The sequence below is a fragment of the Dermochelys coriacea genome, chromosome 2, assembly GCF_009764565.3.
Source record: "Dermochelys coriacea isolate rDerCor1 chromosome 2, rDerCor1.pri.v4, whole genome shotgun sequence".
NCBI classification, from domain to species: Eukaryota; Metazoa; Chordata; order Testudines; family Dermochelyidae; genus Dermochelys; species Dermochelys coriacea.
This window is the reverse complement of record NC_050069.1, coordinates 98,769,387-98,796,790: the sequence shown is the minus strand read 5'-3', so window position 1 is coordinate 98,796,790 and position 27,404 is coordinate 98,769,387. Positions and strand designations below refer to the sequence as shown.

Here is a 27,404-nt window from a genome sequence, read left to right as displayed (position 1 = left end):
CAGCAGTCTCTCGTTGGAGTCTGTTTTTGAAGCTTTTTTGTTGAAGTATAGCCACTCTTAGGTCTGTGATCGAGTGACCAGAGAGATTGAAGTGTTCTCCAACTGGTTTTTGAATGTTATAATTCTTGACGTCTGATTTGTGTCCATTCATTCTTTTACGTAGAGACTGTCCAGTTTGGCCAATGTACATGGCAGAGGGGCATTGCTGGCACATGATGGCATATATCACATTGGTAGATGCACAGGTGAACGAGCCTCTGATGGTGTGGCTGATGTGATTAGGCCCTATGATGGTATCCCCTGAATAGATATGTGGACAGAGTTGGCAACGGGCTTTGTTGCAAGGATAGGTTCCTGGGTTAGTGGTTCTGTTGTGTGGTGTGTGGTTGCTGGTGAGTATCATCTCTGGTCACTCGATCACAGACCTAAGAGTGGCTATACTTCAACAAAAAAGCTTCAAAAACAGACTCCAACGAGAGACTGCTGAATTGGAATTAATTTGCAAACTGGATACAATTAACTTAGGCTTGAATAGAGACTGGGAATGGATGAGTCATTACACAAAGTAAAACTATTTCCCCATGGTATTTCTCCCTCCCACCCCACCCCCCACTGTTCCTCTGATATTCTTGTTAACTGCTGGAATTAGCCTACCTGCTTGTCACCATGAAAGGTTTTCCTCCTTCCCCCCCCTGCTGCTGGTGATGGCTCATCTTAAGTGATCACTCTCCTTACAGTGTGTATGATAAACCCATTGTTTCATGTTCTCTGTGTGTGTGTATATAAATCTCTCCTCTGCTTTTTCCACCAAATGCATCCGATGAAGTGAGCTGTAGCTCACGAAAGCTTATGCTCTAATAAATTTGTTAGTCTCTAAGGTGCCACAAGTACTCCTTTTCTTTTTGCGAATACAGACTAACACGGCTGCTACTCTGAAATCTGGAGAGTTTGTTACTGAGAGGGGGAGAGAAGGGAGCTAAAAGTGTATGTTGGGTTGTACTTGAAAGATTGAGTCAGGCAGGGAACTTTGGATTTGGGGAATGGTCTGGGCTGAGCTATGAAAAGAAACTGTTTCAAATAACAGATCCTAGGGCGAAGATTACTTGCAGTCTTAAAACTTCTGGAAACCAGGGGGCAGATTTTCTCATATCTACTTTACACCTCTAAAGTTCCATTTAAACTCAGTAGGCTAAGTGATTGTCATGTGGGGATGGTCCTCTGAAGTCCATTGATTGACACCAGCACAGTTACCATCTACCTCACTGAGTTACACAGATGTAAGTGAGAGGAAACCCAGGCTGTAAATGCCTCCACTGAATTCAGTGGAGTTGTATTTGCTTATTCCAGGGCTACAATTAATTGCTAATGCCTTGTTTCTCCAATTAAATTTAATTGTTTGCTCCTGTCTTTAATGATCATCGGGTAGCAAGATGACTTTCTCAATGTTCTGAGAAATTTATTTTAAAGCTCTTTCTGAAATTAACACCATTGAGATGTTGAAATTGTGCACATTTCTAAAATTTCACATTTCCTTTTACATGTTTTATGTCTAGTTGGACACCAACCTAACTAGTTCAGGCTCCCAATCTAAACCCTGCTCATAGAATTATTTAGATGATGGGCAAAATTTTAGAAACATTTAAATGATTGAGGCTCCTAAGTCCCTTTTTTCAAAAATGATGTAGGCATTTAAAAGTTTAAGTACCACTGACTTGCTATGAAACTTAAGTGCCTAATGACCAGATTTTCTACAGTATTTAGGCACCTAGAGATGTGGATAGGCAAACTGTCAGATTTTCAAAAGCACCAAAGCAGGTTACATGCCTAGTTGCCATGGGAATCAATAGGAGATAGTGCTGAACCAGCTTTAGTTCGTTACCAGGTGTTACACTCTTTTGAAAATGGAAGATAGGTTCCTAAAGCGCTCAGATGCATTTGAAAATGTTACCTGATGTTTTAATCAGTTCTCAGAAGAAAGCAGCTCAGGCATCTACCTCCCAGGCTGAGATATACCTGGAAAAATTTAGATAGCTCATCAATGCTGGAAAATATGCACCTTGGGGTAAGTAAAATTTGCCACACTTTGCTGAAACACATGGCTGTGTTTGCCACACATTGCTGAAACATTATTTTGAAGGTTTTGAACAAAATGTTGTATTGAATATTTCCTAAATCTAGTCACCGCTCTCAGAATTCATCTCTGTCTTGGAAGCTCTATTTCAGAGTGAATGATGCAGTTATCATGCTACTTTGCCTTCTGCTAGCACTGTGTCTAATACAAAGATGGATTCTGGATACAGTTACTTTTCCATCATGTGGGGTACTCAAAAAAAAAAGTTTTACCTTAGTTAAAAAGATAAGTTTATGTTAGTATCTATGGTACAATATTCCCTTATGCTTTGGCTTGGCAGAATTCAATTTTTATTTTTTGTAATTTTTGACACATAATATCAATGTTTATTTGTAAGCTTATTTTTAATCCATTTAAAATTTCATTATCATGAAATTATGGGGGTGGAAGCAAGAACATATGTCAAAATATACAAAGCGACCATCCTTAAATCAAAATCTAATAAGTTTGCAAACGGCACTTTTTGTACTGTGACTATTGATAAATTTTGCTGCCATCAGTGGAAATACTTTTTTATCAACATGTGAGTATGGAGAAATCAATGTTTATAGGTATTAAAAATCTAATCCTGTCTAGCCTACCTATACTTTATATAGGATATAACTGGAATACTAGAAATATTGAAGTAAATTTGTAAAGTTATCTAAGGCAATTGGCATATTTTTATGAGTAGCCACTTTCCTAGTAACACAGCCCGTACTGAGCAAAGTTGAAAATGCTTATGGAAAAAATGAGAAATAGCTGAGACCCCCTGGGTGCCTCTCTATTGCCAACTGGAAGAAGGCACCACCATACCATAACTCACCTGAGGTCTGACACACTCATTATGACAACAGTGAGTTGAGGCAATCTATGTAAAAAAAAGGCATCCTGTAAGGTATCCTATCGAAACTGGTAACACGCCAGTCATTACAGGTGATGTATAGAGAATTATAGCTGTGTGCTGGAAATATGGTCTTAAAACGTGTTTGTCCAGCAGTGCATTAGCCTAACCCAGCCAAAGGAATGTTGTTTCATCGGCTTCACGGTGTTGTCAATGTAAATTGAGCAAGGTGAGGACAGGCATAATGGAAGTACATTTAAAGTAAACACAGCCATAAAACTAGCAGATAGGGGAGATGACCACTTACCGATCAAAATGGGGTATGTTGTACCCTCAGGAAGCCTTCCTGGCTCTTAAAACAGAGACTTTGGAAAATATAAGCAGAAACATAAAGCCACTTTGGCATCTATCAGCTGAGAGAGACAAGGGGCCAGAGCTCTTGAAATCTTGATCCTTCAACCAAGGGGGGGGGGGGGAAGGAAGAAGAGGGGTGAAGTCTCTGGGAACTGACTGTAGGTGAGAAACCTGCTTCGACAAAGATTGTAACATGCTGAAGTTAAGTTTTAGTCACTAGAAAGTATATTTTGTTTGTTACCTTCCATATCTCTTTCATTCCTACGTGAAATCACTTCCAATTAGTGATCAGTAGCACATTAGCCATGCTAAATTATAGTCGAAGTACATTTTGCCACATTTTTCTTGTATTTTTTAATAAGAGTAGTGTATATTTCATTTCCATTTAAGTGTACACTCTGCCAACACCATATTTTCTCACAGCTTAAAGAAGGTATTCAAGAAAATAAATGTTTTAAGATTTATACTATATCCTGCAGAAGATGTAAAACCTCCATAATTGTACACTAATATATCATGTAAGAAATTTCTCATTAGACTCCTTCTGCATGTCATTGTATGGGCAGAAGTATGAGAACTGAGGGTCCTCAAATTTTCTTTCTTATAATTGCTGACACTGTTTTTATTCACATAAATGTTTAATCCAATTCTGAAATGTTCCAAGTTATTTGCTTCAATAAAATCTTACCTCAGTTAGTTCCACAAGCTAAACCAACTATAAATGAGTTTCTTTCATCTAGATTAAACAATGCATTTTAACATGAGTGCTGATGTTCTTATTTACCCTTTTCCATAATATAAGAACACCTGACTGACCCTCTCTGCGCAAATTATTGTTCTGTGGGACCTTGATCCTATGAGTTGAGTGCCAATCTCAGCTTCCATTGAAGCCAGTGGAAGTTGAGCACTTTAGTGAGAGTTGAGTACCCTCAGTTTCCACTGGCTTCAATAGGAGTAGAGGGCACCTTGCAGGATCCAATGCTCTATGAGTATCATATCTCCTAAATCACCCTAATCCTAATCCTTTTAAGTCTTTCCATGTTTTGACTCCTCACCCCATTCCATGCTTCTATTCTTTTTGTTGCCCTTCCCTGAGGGCTCTGTTTACTATGCCCTTTTGGAGATGAGGGGACAAGAGCTGAATGCAGGCTTGAAGATGAGTACATTCCATTTATTACTGTTTTTCTTATTACAGTCTAAAAAAGTGCAATGCAACTTTTACAAAAAGCACCTCCAGAATTTAGATGCTTGATATCATTGTCATCTGAGGAAGCTTAAAAGACTCCAATATTAATTTTGTCACAAGGATAGCTTTATTTTGCACCATGTTCTGTTCTTGCTACAAGAGCAGTCATGACAATAGATGTGTAACTGCCATCTTTGTTCTCATTATTGGTGTAAAATTGTCAAGAGACTGGATTCATTTTATGCTGTCTTTCTATGCTCGCTGCAGTCTTTGTTACAAGACAATGAAATATATATTGAGAACAAGAATAAACATACATTAAAAACGGGGGATAACTTTGCTCAGAACTAAAATAGGTACATGGAAAAATCCTCTGTAAAATATATCAATTCCTCTGACTGTCCTAAGACTATAACAAAAGAAAGATGCAAATCTATTCATTCTCAGGACGCTTTCTACATAGAAAGATAAGGCAGAAGTGGTGAAAACTTAACCCTTAATGCTGTTCAGAATGAAGTGTGAAATTTGAGAAGGGTTTGAACTCATGCATCCGATGAAGTGAACTGTAGCTCACGAAAGCTTATGCTCTAATAAATTTGTTAGTCTCTAAGGTGCCATGGGTACTCCTTTTCTTTTTGCGAATACAGACTAACACGGCTGCTACTCTGAAATCTCTCTTAAAGAGCATTTTATATGCTGAACCGGCATTGAGCTTAGTGGGGGGTTACAAGGTGTAACTGAAAACAAGTTATTTTCAAAGGGGTTGTAACTCAAGGCAAAAGCTGGCCCATAGGGTCAAAGTGAACTTAAAAGGAAAAACTGTGCTTCATCTACAATAATGTTGTTTTCCTCTTTATTTTTAAATGACTAAACATTTTAAATAAAAACAAACTCTTTACAATTAATTTAACATCTTTCTCTAAAAGTCTACCAAGTATAAGAAACAAACTGCAGAAAAAAGCTACAGAAAGGTGTCTTATGGCAAAACTTTCACTGACATGCATGGAATCAGGATTTTTACCTAGAAGCATAGAGGTAGGGTCCTAAATCCACATTTAAGCACCTAAATAAGTGGTTTAATTTTTAAACGTTATGAGTACCCATCACCTCCCATTGTCTTCATTGCCTTGTGAGTGTTTTGCCTCTTAGTGCTACAGAAGGACATTCAGTGTACATTCAAGGACCATTCAACTACCATGTTTGTTCCTCTGTGCTTCTTAGTATTCATTTTATTTTCAAGAGTATTTGTTTTACTTGCTCACTCATTACAAATATCAGACCCCTTTCTTCACAAAGTCAGGAATAAGGACTATGCTTGATTACAGAAGCTCAAGACTTTATCTCCAGAAAGTGCTTATGTACTGCATCAAATCTTAACCAGTTCACTTGTAAAACCTGTGTCAATGCAACCTTCCACCAGTAAATTATAGGCTGACCCCATAGGCTTTTCTGTGTGTGGGAGAATGTGAGAAGCTAGGATTTGTTTGTTGTGCCATAAATGGTTATAGGAGAGTGTCACTAGTTGGGCTGATGTACTAAGAGGAGTCATTCTATTTCTGGTGCTGCCTCCCTGTCATCTTTAATTAACAATGGCTTTTTGCTACCCTATCCTCTAGTCCATTCTTCTTTTGATTTTGTGCAATGGCCATTTCACCCCCTAAGAAATTATCTATAAAATGTGGAAAAATTACAAAATACAAAACTGGACTTGGAGACAAACATGTTGCATTTGAATGATGTTTGTTTTTTTGCTTCAATCTAAAGTGTAGCAATTATGAGATCTGATCATAGAAAACAAAGCCTAGCCTGCAGGTTACCAGTTAAAATCCAGCCTAGATTGCTGGTGGCCAACCTCTAAGCTGAGACCTACGTGACATTGGCCAATGGTCTCAGTGAGTTTCTAATACACAGATAATGGCATCCCTAAAATCACCAGCATTCTTGGCTCTAATTAGCATCTTTGTTAGCAGTTACAATGGAGGCCAATGACTGAATGAGCATGAAGTCTGAACTTTACACACAGGTGGCCACTACAGTTCAAGGCTGAGAAAAAGTACTATCCCTGTTGCATTTGTTCTGCGTATAACTAAAGGACTTTATTGCTCGTGAAACATGCTGAATTGACTGCTTTCTAGTTTCGCTTAGGAAAAAAAGCCCAGGATGTTTGTGAGCTGTTAATATTGTGAGCCCTACTAGTGAAATTATTGCTATGGAGTCTTTCAGCTGTTTTGTCCCAACACCACCCATAAAATTTGGTCTGGTTAACAGGGAGGAACTAATGCAAGGCATAGCTAAAAACAGTATGTTTATTTTACTACCTGGTTCTGATTTGTTTCTATGGCGTCAAATGTAAGATTTGCTAGAAACTTCATGTTAGACCTTTGCTAGAATGAAACAGAATAGCTTTCCTAACAAATTTGATACCTGCATTTACTTTACCAACAGATTCGTAAGCTTTTTCCTATTGCTCTACCTGCACCAACTCAAGAGCATAACTTTAGAAGGACAGCGTGTAGCTGGAGAACTGGGATCAAATTGGAAAAGACAAAAGCAAAGCCCAAATAGTTGTACAATTTTTCTACAAGAAGACTCTAAGCTCCAGATTTCAAGATATTTAATGCAGGCAAGCAAAATTTGATCCATAATGGTATACTCAGAGCCAAATTTAAAGCAAAAAGTGTCACACTGGATCAAATGTATTAAAAACTGGGGTGGCACTGACAACCCTGAGGAAACTACACTACTTTAGAAGCATATTTCATTATTTATCACTGGTCTCCACTCCATTTCCTCTTATCTGCCCTAAGTGAATGCTACAGCTTAAAGACATCAGCATGTGACAATCTACTAGAACATCTCACATGCTATGATTCTAGTTAAGTGCATCTATGCAGAGCCTCATTTGTATATAATGACTAATGTACACCCTGGGTATTTATATTAGAAAAGTCCTTTTCAAAGTGTATATCAAAGCTAATTAGATATATTCATGTTACCAGAACCAAAGAAGTCATTTTGTTGCCCTCTTACTCTACACAGCCCAGGAACTGAAATCAGAGTTCATTTTTCATGCTTCAGGAGTGGACTTCTTATCTGTGTATGTTGCACAGGAATGAAGCTGAGACTTGAATAGGACTCTTTGTGGTCCAAAGGCTCCTTATGGACCCTGATGGTCTCTAGACTGCAGCTCAGCTATGTGCCAAAAAGGAAGCTCCTTCTGGCAGAACCCCATTAGGAGCTGTAAAAGCTTGTTTCAGTGAGAAGCCACTCATATCATAAGCAGGCATATGCCACGAGTTACTGTAATTCAAAGAAGGCAGTGTTTGTGATATGGCTAGCACTAGTAGGAAGTGTAACGGTTCTTGTAGGAAGTGTAACACTCTTCTGGAGAATGACAAACCCAAACCTCTTCAGCTGTATCACCTGCTTTTCTGGGGTGGCACATAAAGCAAACTGTGCAATCTACTCATCTGCTTCTGAAAATCCCTGTGTCTGGGGATTTCTTTTAACGAGTCTTTATAAGATGCTGCAAGTTCATTGTTCACTGTCTGAGAAATCAGGTTTTCTATAGGTTTAATTTAACTTAATTTTGGACCTACTTTCCCTCCTTTTTCTTTTGTTTTAGCTGCACCTGAAGGTGCAAGGACTGGTTAAAGAGTTGATAAAAGTATGAGTGGTTTGGAAATTATAGCCACTCAAAGTTATGAAGATAAAGGCAGTTACTAAGATTCCTATAAGTGGCTTTTTTTTTTTTTTTTTTTTTTTTTTTGCAGGGGGCAGCAGATAGTTTCTGCTGTTACAAGGGCTAGACTAAAATAACACAGATTATCAGCAATCATATATCACCATATGAGGTGATCACCAGCTGGGGTCAGACAGTAATATCATCCATACAACTCAAAAGCAGAAAATCTCCATAATGAGGTATAATCAGAAGCAACTGCTGTGGGCCACCCTCAGAGGCTGGATTCTGAAATATATGGACATGTGGTCCGTATGGCAATTCCAATGCTTCCCTTTTAACCCTGCCAGTTCCCTTGTTTTTGGACCATGATGTATGTATAAATATAAAGTGACCACCATTGATATCACTGAGGGACACAATGAATGAGAATCTGAGGTCATGAAACGAGTATTTAGACCAAGAAATACAAAGGAAATTATACACACACACACACACACATTTTCTTTCTCATTGTGGGCAAGCTGCAGCATTTCCAGTTACAAAGAAGTAAAAATATTAGGCCAGATTGTCAAATGATGTAAATCTGGCATAGCTCCTTTGAACAATGGATTTATGTCAAATTATACCAGCTGAGGATCTGAACCTGATTTTCTTTTTAAAAATGAAAAGTGTAGCTGAGGCTTTATTGATGGGTGCAGTATCATGGGTGCAATTTGCTGACAGTGTGGGATGGCATATTTCCATTGTGGTGTTAGCCCGTTATGCTATACAGGGGGCTGTTCTATTTGTGAATGTGGTGGGGGAAGAGGCCCAATAAGGACTGGGAAGAGAAAGGCAAAGAAAGAAAAGAATAACCTTGATTAAATGAATCAGCTGCACTTTGTAACAAACAAATCACAAACCTTTTCGTTCAGCAGCTGTTCACTGAGGTGTATAAGCTTGCAATCTGTTAGCCTGTAAAATGTTTGGAGAAAAGTCAAACATACTTTATCAATAAATGTTTAGTCAAAGCAGACATTTCTTTTATAAAAAAACCAGCCTTTTTTCAGTTAAATTACCATAGATAAAACTGTTCATGTAATTGGAAAAAAAATCTTCTGCTCTTTTCCTTGTTATGCTGCTTCTGCCAGTCCTGACAACTAATGACAAGAATTCCTCTGGTAATCGCAGAAAACAAGAGAATGGACTGTATGGTTGGCTCACATGATACACAGCAAGTAGATCTTTTGTTCCCCCAATTTCCAGCATTTCAGAGCCTCAGATGCTGCACATAAATAATTGATGACCCTTATGAAAAATTAAATATTCAGGGCAGCTCAAACTCATTCTCCAGACCTACATTTGTGCCTTCCCCATTATTCCTTACTGATTCTAAACAAACTTAGCAGGTTTTTTTTTTAAATGCCTTTCAAGCACGGAAAGGCCTAGTTTAGAATTGTTCCATGTCTTTCCAATTAATTGATCCACAATCATACACAACACACAATGTGGCTAAAACAGAAATCCTGGAAAGAAACTGAAAAAATCAAAGTAACAATGACCAGAAGCATAAGAATAGAGCTAGGCTGCTAGACACTAGCAAAGAATCTAGCTCATTAGGTAGAATAGGAGTTTGCCTTTCAAGATTTCAGCCCAGATTCCTTTGTTTGAAGAATAGTTTCCCCTCTTTTTTTTTTAAAGATATACTTGTCATAACAGTAGACAGTCCTGTTTAGATATTTTGCAGGTGTGAAGACTTCACAGTTCTAAGAGCCGGATTCTGCCCTTTAGATATGTATGTACAGCTCTGAATGGCATTCAGAGGCAGAAATTGGCCGTAGGAATTTAAAATGAGAGCTAAACTAGGTAGTAATATTACTTTTAATGCACCAAATTGTATTTCCCAAGATGTTACTAAAGATTATCTTGCTACTCCCAATATACATGTTTAGTTATACATGGTAGCCATGGGAACCTGATTAAAAAGGTGTTCTACTTTCTGTAATTGCAGCTTTGCTTATTTCTAAGGATAACATCTACAGTCGCTATACTGTTTAACGGACAACACTTTTCCAGTACCAACTGGAACCAATGGGCGGCCACTTCGATATAAAAAGGTGGGTGCTGTCAGTGGGAATGGAGATGGGCAAACTTGACCATAGTGTTGGGGGACAAGTCTAACGTTGATTGTGTCATCATGTTTCCACTCCAGAACAGGTGGTGTCCTGTGAAGCAGAAACCTCCGCTTCACACCAGCAGGGTTTCATTGGATTCAATTGCTTTCTTACACCTGGGAATCTGTCTGGTTGTTTTTACATATGGACCAAAGAAAATAAAAAATTAATAAATAAAAAGACTTAGCCTGTGCCTCATGGAAGTTGCATTGCAGTTTTTAATCTTCACTGTGACCAGACTGGAGCTAGTAGGCCTCAATTTTCATTATAATTTGTCTTTCGTGGATTCTGAGGGTGCAACTGGCTTTCTGAACCTACTGGCAGGTTCCAGGCTCGACTGTCTCTCTGGTCATCTGTTGTGTGTGTATCATTGGATGAGGGCTGAACTGAAGCTGAATCCATAGCTGCTAGACAGCGACAGGGACTGCTGGTGCTCCTTGCCCGGTTCTGAGGTGTAGCTGGGAAACGTCTGTGCACGAGACACCTTTGTTGAACTGAGACTGTGACCTGGAAGGAAGCCAGAGAGCAGTGTATTATGAATCAACTTACTGAGCTTCAAAAACAATTGAGCTGAAAATGTCCTCTGAATAGGCTAATAAGATATTAGCCATAGCTCTTTCTGAACTGGCAACATCCTCTATACACACAAGTGCATCAGCTCCATACTGTATTTGGACCCTTTTAGCCAAAAACACTCAGACAGAGGAGAAAAAGAACAAACCAAGGTTTTGGCTGCATTTTCGGTTCTCTTCCTTTATTTCCTCCATGAATCAAATTAACAAGTACTGATTTATTCATATTTATGCCCTTGTTCCTGGGCTTTTCAGTAAGGGATGCCTCCAACAACCCCCGGACCCCATATGATTAGATTCTGTACTGTTTTGGGTGTGCACATACATAACGGTTATTTGTGTGAGCAGGCTGTTATGGGAGAGAGTGATTGTAAGTGGAAGTCATCCTTGCTTTCCCCATATGAAATGACTTTTTATTTTATTCACTAACAAACAAAATATATGCCATTTTTCACAGCAACAATTAACATGGTCAAGTTCTAAAGTGCTCTTTTAGGAAAAAGGCTATGTAAGTCTCACTAGTTACTTTTGAAGCTGTGGAGAGCTTTCACCAGCACAGAATTCAATTAGTTAAATCCAATTAGTCATGCATCCGATGAAGTGAGCTGTAGCAAGCAGGCAAGCAAGCAGGCTAGCCCTATAGGCTACAGAACTACCTAAATTCTCAGCTATGCTATTGATATGCAGCATGACCTGTCCCTAATTACTCTGAGTTATGGAAAAGTTAAATGACGTCCAAAGTCCAAAACCCTGTAGCAAACCGGTGATAAAACTGGGAATAGAACTCAGATTACTTTGTTCCCTATCCCATAGATTTATCTACCTCAGATGGAAGGTTTGAGGCGAAATTAATTATCTACAATTGATAAAACTCTTTTAGCTCCTTAGATCAAAGGATAATTAGTACAAATTATTATCCATCTTTTTCACCTTTGGAATCCACATTCAAGACTAGAGCTGAAGTGAGATTAGAAGGTGTTAAAATGTATTTAGTAAATTTACTATATATGAGAAGATGAAAGAATAATCCTCTTGGACAATGCCAAAATTAAATATTTGCATGGAATGAAAGGAAACTATTTAACAGTGAATAAGAATGATGGTTTCACACTGAAGAATTTCAAGATAACTAGCAGTTTTCTAGAATGATTTAAACCTGAACTAGTAGAGCAGGAATAGCAAATATGCAGCTGATCAGGAATGAGACACATTGCAAAACTTTGCCATAATGGCTGTCCTTGGAAAAGTCTGGCTATGGCCACTGCTATAAGTCTATTGCTTCATGCAAAATTACAGGTCACCAAAAGGCAAGGAAATGAGCAACAATATCGAGAGAGAGGAAACAAACAAAACGACTAATCAACCCAGCAACATTAAAGACAATAAAACCACAGACTGCTTTCCCAGTGGCAACTTAATGATCACAAAATCCCTTTTATAGCATGCACAGCAGACTGCATTCTGTCTGTATAGCTTTCCTCACTGGGTTAAATTAACATTAGCTATCAAAATCCTGACTGAGATGCCAAGTCTAAATGTCTTTCTGCTTCAAGGAGCCTTTGCATTAAACTAGCAGTGATGTCTGAACAACAAGGTAAAACTATTGAAAAAGCACAAGCGGACTTGGATAGTAAAGAGTCAATTATGAAAAGCTTTACTCATACAAGAGATTCAATTGGGGCCTTGCAGAGCTTTATAGTTATCTGGGGTTTGCATCATAATGATCCGTTCTTTTTTAACTTAACTCAAACCTATCTCTGGTCCAGTCACATGCTCTTACATTTTTTCAAAGCTTCCAGTGTCCTTTCTGAAGATGTAAAGACTCGTTCTGTACTTACCTGAAAGCTGGAATAATATAGTAGTTAATGATTCCTACTGGATTCTTAATATAGAAATTTTATTGGGTCTTCAGAACTTCACCAGTAAAGTATTATGTTTGTGAGCAACACAGGCAGAGAACAAAGCTAATTATCTAATCTAATTCATCTATCCATCCATGTCACTGGTCTTTTCTATTCTTTGAAATGCATTTTGCTATGTACAATGGTAGGCTCTTAGAAAAAGACTAGATGGTACACAAAAACATTAATCAAAACGGGAAAGATTATCTTAGCAGTATTCTACTGCGTATTTTGAAACGTATGACACCAGTGAGCATGTACCTAAAACCAGTACTAGCTCCCTGTTTGCATTCCCTTTAATGGTCATATTGTACCTTTGTTCATGTGTTTTGGTCTCTGGTATAAACCATGCAAAAGCAAAAGAACAGTCCTGGAGCTCACCAGGAGTTGGCAGAAACTGGTCTCTTTTTTTCACAGATAACTCACTCTTTCCGAAGGGCTGAAGCCAGTTTTCTCCCATCTGCTCACTCTGTGGGATTCACATGGATATTTCAAATCCATTTGGGTGTTTCCTCACCAGAATCTCCTGTCTCAGTGGAAATCTATGAACAGGCTGGTGACTAATTCTGAAGCATTAATTCACTTTTGTAGAATTAACAAAACCGCTTGTGGCAGTCCATACATTTGTAGACAATAAAAACTATTGTTCTTTAGTGAGGCAAATTTCATGGAAGCATGATATGGAGGGAGTAAATTTGTGTGAGAGATGATTTAAGTCTGATAAATGATTTTAAGCACTTTTAAAAATTATATTTAACTGCCATTTGAAAAACTTAATAGTATGTGTTAAGTGACAAATCTTGCACACTCCTTCTGCCATGTGCATGAATTTCCCTCTACCATTCCCTCTTGCAGTGGAAATAATGTGATTCCACTCCTCTATAAGTACCACAAGCCCTCTTTTCCCCCTTCCAAAACTTATTAATTGCATATTCCAGACTTGGCCATGTTCCTGATGCTCAAGGATGAACAGAAGGAGGGATGGGGAAGAGCTACCTTACAGAGATTTTCTGGTCTTTCCTGTGGAGCACACTAAGGCCAAATGAAGTCTATTCCAGCTTTTAAGATGGAGTTAAGGCTGTGGAGGGATCTAGAGGAAAAGGCTCCTTCTCCCTCTACCCCTCATAGAATTCTCCAGTGCTCAGTCCTGTCACTTGGACTGGACAGAGAATTTAGATTTAGACAAAAATAGTCTGTAAATACTAATCTTTTGGGCCACATTCTGCACTTTGCATCACATAGGGAAATCCACAGGAGGAAAAGGTTTCCCTCATGGAGGACCTATGCTTCTGGATAGGCTTTGGAATCTACTCTCCCGGATTCTTGCAGCCATGTTACCAAAGCCTCCTCTGTTCACCTTTTGTTAGGCCCCTCTTCCAGGGGGGAGAGAGGACTACAGTGCACGGGGCTTCACTGAAACATGAATACAGACTGAAGATACATTAACTTTTCAGTGGATTCCCCACCAAGCTGGTGTGAGGTGGGGTAAGATAGGAGAACAATGCACATAGTGCATCTATCTTCCCAACTGATCACCTCCAGACACTTGACTCAGTGAAGGGCTATCCAGGTGGGTGATTGTTTTTGCAGATGTGGTTCTTTTACCACTGCCAGGTGCTGAATGGTAGGGGGAAATTCATGCCCAAAGAATTCAAGAGACAGAACTAGGGCCCAGTGGCTGTTTCATAGAGCAATAGAATCCTAGACAGCAACAATCCCAAACTAAATTGTGGTAATGTTAAACCAACAAAGAAAAAACGCCACCAAAAGTGCAATAAATGATACAGAAAAGTCGGCTTATGTATAAATTAGAGTTGTTAATTAATCACAGTTAACTCATGTGATTAATTCAAAAAAATGAATCACTTAAAAAAATTAATCACAGTTTAAACAATAGAATACCTATTGACATTTATTAAATATTTTGGATGTTTTTCTACATTTTCATATATATTGTATTCTGTGTTTTAATTGAAATCAAAGTGTATATTATTTTTATAACAAATATTCACACTGCAAAAATGATAAACAAAAGAAATAGTATTTTTCAATTCACCTCATACAAGTACTGTAGCCCAATCTTTGTTGTGAAACATGCAACTTACAAATGTAGATTTTTTTTGTTATATAATTGCACTCAAAAACAAAACATGTAAAACTTCAGAGCCTGCAAGTCCACTCAACCCTATTTCTTGTTCAGCCAATCACTCAGATAAATGAGTTTGTTTACATTTACAGGAGATAAGGCTGCCTCTTCTTATTTACAATGTCACCAAAGGTGAGAACAGGCATTTGCATGGCACTGTTGTAGCGGGCATTGCAAGGTATTTACGTGACACTTATGCTAAACATTTTTATACCCCTTCATGCTTCAGCCACCATTCCAGAGGACATGCTTCCATGCTGATGATGCTTTTTAAAAAAATAATGCATTAATTAAGTTTGTGACTAAACTCCTTGGGGGAGAATTGTATGACCCCCTGCTCTGTTTTACCCATGTTCTGCCATACGTTATATGTTATAGCAGTCTCGGATGATGACCCAGCACATGCTGTTCATTTTAAGAACACATTCGTTACAGATTTGACAAAACGCAAAGAAGATACCAATGTGAGATTTCTAAGATAGCTACAGAACTTGACTCAAGGTTTAAGAATCTGAAGTACCTTCCAAAATCTAAGAGGGATGAGATGTGGAGCATTCTTTCATAAGTCTTTAAAGAGCAACACTCTGATGCGGAAACTACAGAACCCAAATCACCAAAAAAGTAAATCAACCTTCTGCTGGTGGCATCTGACTCAGATGATGAAAATGAACACACGTTGGTCCACACTGCTTTGATTGTTATTTGGCAGAACCCATCATCAGCATGGACGCATGTCCTCTGGTTGAAGCATGAAAGGACATATGAATCTTTAGCACATTTGGCACATAAATAACTTGTGACACCGGCTAAAATAGAGCCATGAGAATGCCTATTCTCACTTTCAGGTGACATTGTAAGCAAGAAGCATTTCAGTAAGCATGAAAACAAATACGTATCATAACTCAGAACTGGAGCTACCAGGTGATCTGAATTACCATTCCATGAGAAATTCCAACATTTCTATTTTGTTTTCATTCTGAATCTCAATGAAAAAACATTTTGAAATTTCCCATGTAACAAAAATCCACAAAAATTAATTCAAGATCATTGAATCTTTTAGCTTCTAGACCACTGAACTGTTTCATTTTGACTTTATATTATATTACTATATTACATATACATAATATTAATATAACATAAAGGTCAAAATGAAATGAATCACGTTTCAACATTTTCCAAATGAAACAATTAGACATTTTCCTGTTACATTTTTTGTCAAAATCCATACTTTGCTCCTAAACATTTCAAATTCAATGAAACTACATTTGAAACTGAATATATAGGCAGAGTTATTTGCAGTAAATACATTAATTCCACAGTGTTTTAAGCTTCCATTATGAATGTCCCACTTTCTGAGTAACTGTCACACACTATAAATCCCACATCTGGGACCTGGCAAGTTGAGAGCCTATATCGGTAAACTGTCTCCTGCATATTTCAGCAGCTCTGAGCTACTGGGGCTTTTTTCCTGTACATTTCACAATGTGCACAAGACAGACACACACACTTCCATGGCTGTGGTAAAAAGTTCCATTACCATACACTGGTAGGACCCCTCCACACTATGTGAGTTGGTCTGTGACGGATTTATGAAAAGTCTAATTCTTTTCTGTTTTAGGACAGGAAATTGTGTTACATAACTTCTTGTCTTTTTTTATTCCTCTCACTATCACAGGATGCAATGAAGCTTTAGTCAAACCAAATAAGTATACACAATTCATAAAGATAACACGTGTCAGTTGGCAAATTGGGACAAAATTAGATTCCTCCTAATCTTAATTAGGTTGGGGGCAGAAGCAGTTTACTGCAGCATAACACTTTTTGTGGCATGGTTCTTACATATTATGCTACTTTAGAGATAAAAAACAAAACAGCAACAACTAATGATAGGGCAGATGGGTAGGTAGATAAATAATCACAGCTTCTCCAAGGAGGTTAGAAGTGTATAAAGTGGTCTGAGTTTAAATGGAAAATGCAAGAGATTTCAAAATATATACACATCTTAATGTATAGGCCTGCCTCCTTTAAGCAATAATTTCCTAGATTTTTACTGGCTGTGTTGATAGGACATACACTTGAGTGACTTCAGCTCTAAGCAAATGCATTTTTGTTTATGAATTTCCTTGGGTTTTATTTTTTTAAAAAGTGATAAAAGGTAGCCCTATCTTCCTGCTCAGTTTTCCTGAATTTGCTCACATCTATGTTCCTGCTTAACCCCTGTACTCCAGCTCCACACTCTATGATGCCTAAAAAAGTCCCTTCTCTAGAGGTCCAATCCACACATGCCTGCCTGTGATTCCTTCCTTACCTCCCTCCAGGTCCCTCAGCCCCTGCAGTTTCCTTCTTGCCCTTTGGTTCCTTGGATCATCTACTCTATGCCCCCTCAATAGCTCCCTTCAATGTTCCTTGCTTCCCATTCCATTTTTAAATATTTAAAAATTGACTAGGGGCACAAAACTAACATGTGGGGTGCAGCCCCTTTAACATATTGTGCTGTTGTGGGCAGGGACTAGACCTGCTTGCGTAGTGGGAAAGCACCAAACAAAATAGTGACCCAATCATGATCAGGGCCTCTTAAGTGCTGCCATAATACAAATAATAAAAGATAATTACAAATGGGGTGGGTAGCACTGCCAACTATTAAGGTCATCTGACAGTTCCCAAGGTGTGAAATGGGGATAATTCCACCTGCTCATCTAATAAGCATGGTGTTATGAAAAAAAAAATTAATGTTTGTGAATCACTCAGCACTTTAGTATAAGCATAAGTATGAGAAAATTTATAATTCTGTCTTTAGAGCAGGGTTTAAATAGTGTGCAGTAAATAAAGACCTTACATTGAGCAATGAAGAGAAAACAAAATACTGTAAAAACCTCAGAGTTACGAATACTAGAGTTACAAACTGACCGGTGAACCACACACCTCATTTGGACCTGGAAGTATGTAATCAATCATCAGCAAAGACCCCCTCTTCCCTCCCCACCAAAGGCAAATACAATACAGTACTGTGTTAAATGTAAACTATATTAAAAAATAAAGGGACAGATTAAAAAAAAAATTTGACAAGGCTCTGAGTGTGCACAAGTTGGTTTCTGTGCTTGTTTCATTTAAACTAAGATGGTTAAAAGCAGCATTTTTCTTCTACATAGTAAAGTTTAAAGTTGTATTAAGTCAATGTTCAGTTGTAAACATGTGAAAGAACAATCATAACATTTTTTTGAGAGTTATGAACATTTCAGAGGTACGAACAACCTCCATTCCTGAGGTGCTCATAACTCTGAGGTTCTGCTGTACTGAATGAACACACCCACCCACAAAGGCAGGGATCCTATGGAACAAATAGTATGTGCTCATGTCATTAATGACTATCTGTCATGGAGTCCCTGGGCATTGCTCTGGAACTGCTCCCTATGAAGCCAGTCAGGACTCTGGGGAAGTTCCCTCTCTGTGATCAGCCTGTCTTCAGGGCAAGCAGCTCACATAGCTTCCACCTTCCTGGGTCTGATCTTGGAGCATTCAACATCCTCTTCCCCTCTGTGCGCTTCCCACAGTGAGTCCGCCCAGGTGGGGCTCTGGGGAAGCCAGAGGGTTCTGCAGCCCAACTTCGCAGTCAGACGTGACTCTTAGCCAGCCAGTAAAACAGAAGGTTTATTAGATGACAGGAACATGGTCAAAAACAGAGCTTGTAGGTACAAAGAACAGGACCCCCTGCACCTGGTTCCTTTTTGGGGAGCAGGGAGCCAGACAACTCTACGTCCCCAGCCGGCCCCAACCTGGCTCATCCTCCAGCCCCTCCTCTTCTGGGCTTTGTCCCTTTCCTGGGCCAGGAGGTCACCTGATTCCTTTGTTCTCCAACCCTTTAGCTCTCACCTTGCCGGGGGGAGGGGGAGGGTCCAGGCCATCAGTTGCCAGGAGACAGAGTGTTGGCCATTTACGTACACTGGCCCTTTGCTCTCCAACAATTACACCCCCTTATCCCACCACCTAGAGACTTAAGAAATGCATAGGGGAAACTGGGGCACCCCTATAATATTCAGAGGAAACATTAAGAACAGTCCCACTTAGTCACACTGTCATCATGCTTATGCACAAGAGGTTCAAATTAAGGTTCCCAGACAACCTTAAATTTGGTATTTCCTCATTTTGGAGTGCTTGATTTTGCAATTTTAATAATGTGCTTTTAATGCGGTTTTTTAATGTAATAAAAATAGCTGGAGATGTCTAACTACCAAACTATGTGCTTTGTGATGCAAATGAAAATTGTAACATTTGCAAGCACAAGTGCTGACGAGCACAAAATATCAGGCATTAAAGTCAGTTAATTATTTTTATTTTATACAGCAGTGCTCAAAAGTCAGGAATACAGCTCTATGGTGGTTACATGCTATAGAAAAATATGGGTGTTGAAAACTAAGTTGTATACAGCAACTTGTGCGCACACAGAGCCTGAAAAGTGGATCAAGCAAAGCAAAGTAAAACAAAGTCTACTTTTCATGAGAAATTCATTGTCAAGTTGTTATACTTTTAATAAATGGAGCAGTTAAGAAAGCAATGGCACCATGGCAGCCATTAGGAAATTTGTGTGCAGAGTGTTGCAGGGAAGTTGGAAAAAGCAGTAAGTTAATGGATGCTTGCAGAATAAAGGTATGTGAGAGCATGTCTGTATATGTGTGGGGAGGAGGCAGCTGTTGCATTTTGTTTCCACACGTATCTTCACTCATTAGGCTCTAGAAATGGTCTTTTGGCCAGAAAAGTTCATAAAACTGGTAACAGCTTTTTATCTAGATTTATATCCTCTAAAGACATTTCCATCATCAGTGAAAGCGCCTTCTATTTATTTCAGGTAAGGCCCACTGGTTGTGGTAATGTTGTTGTTTTGATAGGGAGTGTGTCTCCAGAGATGCTTCAAGCTGTATATTTTTGGCAGCATCATTGTAAAGAATTATGACAAAAACAGAAAGGCACGGTAGCCATGGTCCTAATTTCCACTGGGAAGAATGAAACACTAAATTGTTATTGCTGCTGATTTTAGAGGGAAGCTTTAATCCTTTTGTTGAGCAGAAATAAAGAATCCTCTTTTTTTAATCTGGGTACAGAAGATGGATTATCAAATACACTAACAGCAACTTCAAGTCACCATAAATGTCTTTTATTGTATTGTTAAATTTCATTTAAAGCAGAAAATAAAGAATTGTGGTTACTCTACTTTGCTTCTATTGGTTAATAAAATTCTACCTACAATTCAATATTGAACAAACAATATCTCTTATTAACCAGTTAATGAGAAACCACTTTTATCTTTTCTGTCCATCATTAAATAGGAAAACTAAAGCAAAGTTTCATACTAGGGTAAACTACTACAAAGTAAACCCATTATTTTGCTGTGAGTATGTTTATATTCATGTATTCTTTCATGTGTTCTTTAAAAGCCCAACTCTGGGATTGATCAAAAATGAAGTCAATGTAAGTCTTTACTGAATTCAATGGGCATAAGAATGGGCCTTCTGTGAGGTACTGAGCATCATAAATGTCTATTTGTTTCAATGGGAGTGGAAAGCATTCTCCACCTTACAGGATTGGACCATTATTGTTTATTTTAAGGGTTAATGGCTTTGTCATCAGCTCTCCCCATTTACTTGAAAGGAATCTCATTTATATTGGTGTTAGTGAGAGTAGAATGGAAATCTTTGTATGTGAAAACCCATAATACACACACACACACACACACACACACACACACACTCATGGGGGGTGGAGTGGGTCCAATCTTGCATCCATATAAGTAAATTTTGATTTTGCTCAAAATTTCCCATTGGGAAAATCTAAATGTAAATCTATTTTATTTTGGTCAATTCAACCTAAATCACAATATTTTGTCTTTTGAACTGACCCTAAACATTTTGTTTTGAAGCAGTTCAACAAAGCTACATTCCCTCCCAGTACATTGCCTTATGAGAGGTTTGGGCCCCCATTCTCTCCTATGGTCTAGGCTCCCCAGAGGACTATATCTCCCCTAATACAATGCAGTTTTCCCTCTAACCTCTGAATGGGGTCATGGGAGTCACATATTCAACTGACTTAAAGTGATGCGTTTCCGGTTATTTCAATCAACTGACACAAAACAGTTGGTTTGGGCAATGTGAAAATGTTTAGTTTTGATTGAAAATATTGAAACAGAACGTTTTCAACATCGTGGTTGCACAAAAAATTTCAACTTTTGTCCTGTTGAAAAATTAAGTGCGAAGAGGATTGAGTCACTTCAGAGTATGAGCCTGATCTTGTGAAGTGGTGACTATCTTCACAAAAGGTGTTGACAGTGCTCAGGAGTCAAGAGTTCAAGACCTAAAAAGGGGCATATATGGTCTCCCAATCACATTGGCTGAGACAATCAGGGACCCAGACAACCCATTATTATGTGATAAGTGGAAGAAGGTTTATAAATGAAACAGCAAAACTTTGGTTTTAATTATTTGTTCCTTGCTATCCAAAATGCAGCAAAATAACTTTGCCTGTAGGTTATACCAAAGGTTAATGGCCAAAATAGTTTTGCAGAGAAGCCAGATAGTTTCATTGTCTTGTTCAAGCTCAAAACGAGCAGAGCTTCATGTGGTTGCAGGATTTTTGTTTTGTTTTAACAAAAGCTTCACAAAGCTCCACTAATAGAGTTGAGAATTGGTATATTAGAGAAAGAAATAGGAAAATGGCTGAGGAAGTCACCCAAAGACAACATTGTTCTATTTTCTTTGAAAAAGATGTTTGAATTAGACTGGAATGACAAATATTACCTATTTGGTCTGATCACAAAGCAAACTCTGGCAAAAATAAAATAGGCATATAACAAATCAATAGTAAGGAAAGAGAACCATTAAAATATTAAATTAATATTAAAAAATTCCAATTACTATTGGAATGACCTGGAAAATGGGTAAGGATATAAGAGTAATAAAACAAGAAACAAAAGCAAAAGAAGATGGTGACTGCACTGCATTAGCTACTTGAATTTAGCAAGAAATCATTTTATTAATCAATTTATTGTTGATTTCACACCTAAATAGATTTATAAGACCATTTTCTTTTAGATCCTTGAAAATTACCTCTACCAAAGTACTTTCACACAGGTATCTTATATCAACAGTGCTAGTTTCTTGATTTACTGGTCTGTTATCTCTTACCAGACATTTTCACGTCTCTCAAAATGTAATACATAATAATTTTCAATTGTTAACCAAATATGCAATTCAAAGGATAGCATCAATTGCCATATTATTTTTTTTAAAAAAGTATATATGCTGATTTCTTATCATGATTTCACTCCGAAGTACTCTTTAACAGAATTACAGAGTAGAGGTAACAAACAAATTCCACCACGGTTTTGAGGCTATATAATAGTCTACTGGTAAATATTTACTGAATTTTAAATCACTTTGACATATGTCCTTTGGAATTGCTATCCCTGAAAACACTTTGTATGTGATAATGGCCTGTATGCAATGCACTGACATTACAGATAGTAAAGTGACATAGTGGAGTGTTTAATATTAGAAGGCCTTAAAAAAGAATAGAGGAAAAAAGAGACTTTTTTTGAAAATATAAAGCTAGATATAAAGATGGAAAGTAGAGCATCTCTTGAAAATAGAAAGTTAATAAAGCTGATTGCTCAGAGATGTTAAAGCTTTTTATCTATTATAGTATTGCTGATATTTCCTGGCCTGACAGTGTTTCCATAATAAATACTCTATTTACAGGATTGATAACTTATTGTAAAAAACTATTCCAAGATAAAACTCGCCATACAAAGTCTGAGGCCAGGGAGAAAATTTGGTTTAGCCACTTGGAGAGAATATGATTTCATCACGTTTTCATAAAACTGAAATATGGATTTGATTTAAAAAATTGACTACCAAGCAACATAATTTATACACTTTTGATAGCGGGGAAGCTGGGGACAGTGGAGTTACACAACACTTAGGCCTTCCCCACTCTACATACATTATCTCTGACTGATAAGTAGCGTAGACAAGGCTGTATGTTGGCACACATTACTGTGAGGCCTATAAAACAGAAAGCAGTCTCTGAAACTATCTGGTTCTCTCAAGCTCTCTAGGCCTCCCTGACTGCACAACAGCAGCGGAAGTTGCTCCCTATTGCTCCCACCTCAGCTTGGAAGTGGCATTTGGTGTCTACCCTACAACTGCACTTTCCAAGTATACACCTGCTTTAGGACCAAGTTTTGTCCCAACTGCATAGAAGCCAGTGGAAATTTTGATGCTTAGGCTCTGGTCACAACTTATTTTAGTGAAGGGAAGATTGTCGCATCAGTTCTTGTGGTATATGGTTTTATGGGAAAATTTTGGCTCTCCTAGAATCAGGCTGGCAAATGATCTTGAATGCTTATGGATCAATGTACTATCAGATAAAGCCCAAGTAGGGGGTACTAGCTGGTGTGTGCTTTAGACCACCAAATTACACTAGGGAACAGGATGACCATTTCCTTATTCATCTATCTACAATGTGTAGGAAACAAAGCTGTGTGATCCTAGGGGAACTTCCATTTGAATGACACATACTTGGAGATCTCATGCTCCCAGTAGTAAAACATCCTTGGAATTTCTAAACATAATAAATGACAATTTCCTAACTCAAAAAGTGTTGCAATGAACATGGGGGAATTCCATATCAGAATTATAATATATATATATATATATATATATATATATACATATATATGGAAGAAAGGGGAAGTTCATAGTCATTAATATAAATGAGATGTTAACAATTTTAGAAAACTGATATGGAAATCCAAGGGACACACAGACAAATCTATGGCTAGCAGAGCTAAGAACAATAAGGAATTTAAAAAAATATAATAGGAACAAAAAGCATCCTGATCATGGTATTTGGTCCATTATTAGATGGAAAGAGTAGAAATGTCTATAATGATGCGGAAAAGGCAGAGGTGTGCAATAAATGTCTCTGTTCTATATTTGGGGGGAATCAGATGATATAGTCTCATCATACGGTGATAGTACTCTTTCCATTCCACTGGTATCTCTGGAGGACGTTAAATTGAATAATGTTAATGTCTGACATTTTAAAATCAGCAGGTCCAGATAACCTGCATCCAAGAATCTTAAAAGAGCTGGCTGTGCAGCTCACTAGATGCTTGATGATTGTCAATAAGCCTTGGAACACTGGGAAAGTTCCAGAAGACTGGAAGAAAGCTAATGTGTGCCAATTTTTAAAAATGGTAAACAGGTTGACCCTGGTAATTATAGGCCTCTGAGCCTGACATCGATCCCAGGCAAGATAATAGAGAAGCTGATACAGGACTCAATTAATAAAGAACTAAAGAAGGGTAATGGAATTAATGCAAATCAACATGGAAAATATAGAAAACAGATCACATCAGTCTAACTTAATAGCTTTTTTATGATGAAATTATAAGTTGCCAAAGGTAACAGTGCTGACATAATATATTTAAACTTCTGTAACATGTTTTCCTTGGTACTGAATAATATTTTGATTAAAAAACTAGAATGATATTACATCAACATGGCACACATTAAATGGATTAAAACCTGGTTAGTGGATAGGTCTCAAAATGTAACTGTAAACAGGAAATCATCATGGAGAGGGTGTATTTCCACTGGGGTCCTGCAGGAATTGGTCTTGGCTCTATGCTATTTAACATTTTTATCAATGATCAGAAAGAAAACGTAAAATCATCACCGATAAAGTTTGCAGATGACAAAAACTGGGGAGTGGTAAATAAAGAAGAGGACAGGTCATTCAGAGCAATCTGGATTACTTGGTACACTGGGTTCAAGCAACCAATATGTGTTTTAATACAGCTAAATGTATACCTTTAGGAATAAAGAACATAGGCCATACTTATAGGATGGGGGACTCTGTCGGGGACTCTAAAGATTTGTGGGTCATGGTGGATAATCAGCTGAACATGAGCATCCAATGCAACATTGTGGCCAAAAGAGCTAATGTGATCCTCCAATGCATAAACAGAGGAATCTCAAGTAGGAGTAGAGAGGTTATTTTACCCCTGTATTTGGCACTCTGTATTGGTGCAACTACTCTTGGAATACTGAGTCCAGTTCTGGTGTCCACAATTCAAGAAGGCTGTTGAGAAATTGGAGAGAGTTCAGAGAAGAGCCACAAGAATGATTAAAGGATTAGAAAGCATGCCACAGTGATAGACTCATGGAGCTCAACCCATTCAGCTTACCAAAGAGAAGGTTAAGGGGTGACTTGATTACAGTCTATAAATACCTGCACGGGAACAAATATTTAATAATTGGCTCTTCAATATAGCAGAGAAAAGAATAACACAATCCCATGACTGGAAGTTCAAGCTGGACAAATTCAGACTGGAAATAAGGTGTAAATTTTTCGGTGAGCATTATTAACCATTGGAACAAGTTAGCAAAGGTTGTCGTGGATTCTCCGTCACTGACCATTTTAAGATCAGGATTGGATGTTTTTCTAAAAGATATACTCTAGGAATTATTTTGGGAAGTTCTGTTGCCTGTGATATGTAAGAAGTCTGATTAGATTATCCTAATGCTTCCTTCTAATTTTAATTTTAAAATTAATTGACAGCAGTAGCTAGTCAGCCAGGGAGTGCACTTTTCTATATAAATACCTTTGCAAGAGCACCTCAACCTGATTTGAGCAGACCCCTGCTTTACCTGATAGATGGCTGTGCTAAATTGTATCACAGTAGGCTGTGTGTATGTGTACATTCTGATTCTTCAGTAACACCTAGTTATCTTCACAATACATATTCCTACATGTATGGAATTCTACTGGAATTTTTGATGTGATTGGACAGAATTAATAGTTTAGAAATGTGTTGCAATATAAAGTTCAATTTGCATGGATTCTAATTCCTGAATGAACTTGTCATTCAACACAATGATGTAATCCTATCATATTTCAGCTTCTGCTGTACAGTTCCTATATCTGTTTTTTATGCTAGTTCTTGTATCACTCATATACACTGATATCACATAGTGAGGGAGGTAAGCACAAAGAAACTGACAAAGAGAAATGTAGTCTACTACGGCAGAATTCATAAAAGTAGTCACAATATGTATATGTTTGGGTTGTTAGTTGTTTTCCAGGAAGTATGTACAGGCAGGTATCATTTTGCTTATAGTAGCCTTTTGAATGGACAAAGCATTATAAATGGGAAACAAGTTTATGACTATGCAACACTCCAGTACTTTTGCATCTTGTCTGTCTCTTTTCCTTTGTAAGTAAACAAAGTACATTTCCCATTACTCTCCCTCTTGCATCTTTCTGTTTTATTCTTTAAAATATCTTTTGTCATGGTGTCCCCATCTCTTTCTCATTACTGCCCATATTTCTCCTTCCCCCCCGCCCAATAGTGACTTGGTCATGCAAAATATTGAGCATTTTAGCCCTTGTCCAGCAAAGCACATGCCTAATTTCAGTCTAGCTTCTCATGTGGTTAAAGTTAAATTTATGCTTAGGTGCTTTGATTAATTAGGGCCAGGATATTTAGCACCTTATGAGATTGGACCCTAGGAGTTTGAATTGAAAGGTAGTGAGTGGCACCTCCTCTGAATATTGTCATCTCCAAATTAAGCTCATGAGAGCCAAAGATGCTCAGACCTCTCAGGGTAAGGCCATTCCCTCCTTGCCTGCACTTTGCAGGGGCATCTGGAGCATGGGAATATTCTGTCTAGAATCCAGATGGCGTCTTCATGTGGTCCTTTATTAAAAACTCTATGTATTATACTTGTCTGAAACACAAAGAGTGTTACATTGTACCAGGGACAATTGGTCACTTTAGACCTGTACTATTTATTTTTCTCGTAAGGAATGGAATACCTACCAGAGTCATAATACTTCATTGAAAAGTGATGTCCTGAGCAGACACCCATCACCCTATGCTATAAAAACCCTGTTCCCTCTGCTATTACATCGCACTACACTATTTGTTTGAATCTCTGCTGCACAGCTAGAAAAGTAGCTCAGATTCCACAGTAATAAGTGTGGTATAAATAATGGGGAAAAAACCCTAGATAAACAGGGAGCGCAAATCAATTAATAAATCCCATTCCCAGGACAGTGCTAACAACTCTGATGGAACAGAAAATTATGCTGTTTGGAAGTATCCATTGCATTCTGTGTCAGCTTGTAGTCAATAATAAAGAGAGAGAAAAATCAGTGTTTGCAAAAGCACTAGGAAAGGATTTTTATTCTGTAGTTTCTAAGAGAATATTACAAGAAAAAAGAGCAGCAATGAGAAACTAAAAATATTAATATAGAAAATTGTGTCTAACTATAGATTTTTTTTAGAAAAAAAATCTATTGACTTAAATGTAACATGGATGTAAACACATGGGGATAAATTCTGCTCTTATATGCACCATGTGTGGTTGCCACCAATTTAATGGGAGCTATAAGCAC

At 37.9% G+C, this 27,404-nt stretch overlaps 1 protein-coding gene across 3 annotated transcripts in view; it reads right to left on the bottom strand.

Annotated features, from left to right (window-relative positions):
- Positions 1-943: 943 nt before the first annotated feature.
- DOK6 (docking protein 6) overlaps positions 944-27,404 on the bottom strand; it is a 439,116-nt gene continuing 412,655 nt past the window's right edge. For 2 of the 3 annotated variants that reach the window (XM_038391994.2, XM_038391991.2), the window contains one exon: positions 944-10,839. In XM_038391994.2, coding sequence (XP_038247922.1) covers positions 10,588-10,839 — 252 coding nt within the window. In that variant the 3' untranslated portion in view covers positions 944-10,587. The remainder of the gene's footprint in view (positions 10,840-27,404) is intronic. The other variant, XR_006278942.1, reaches the window with a different exon arrangement.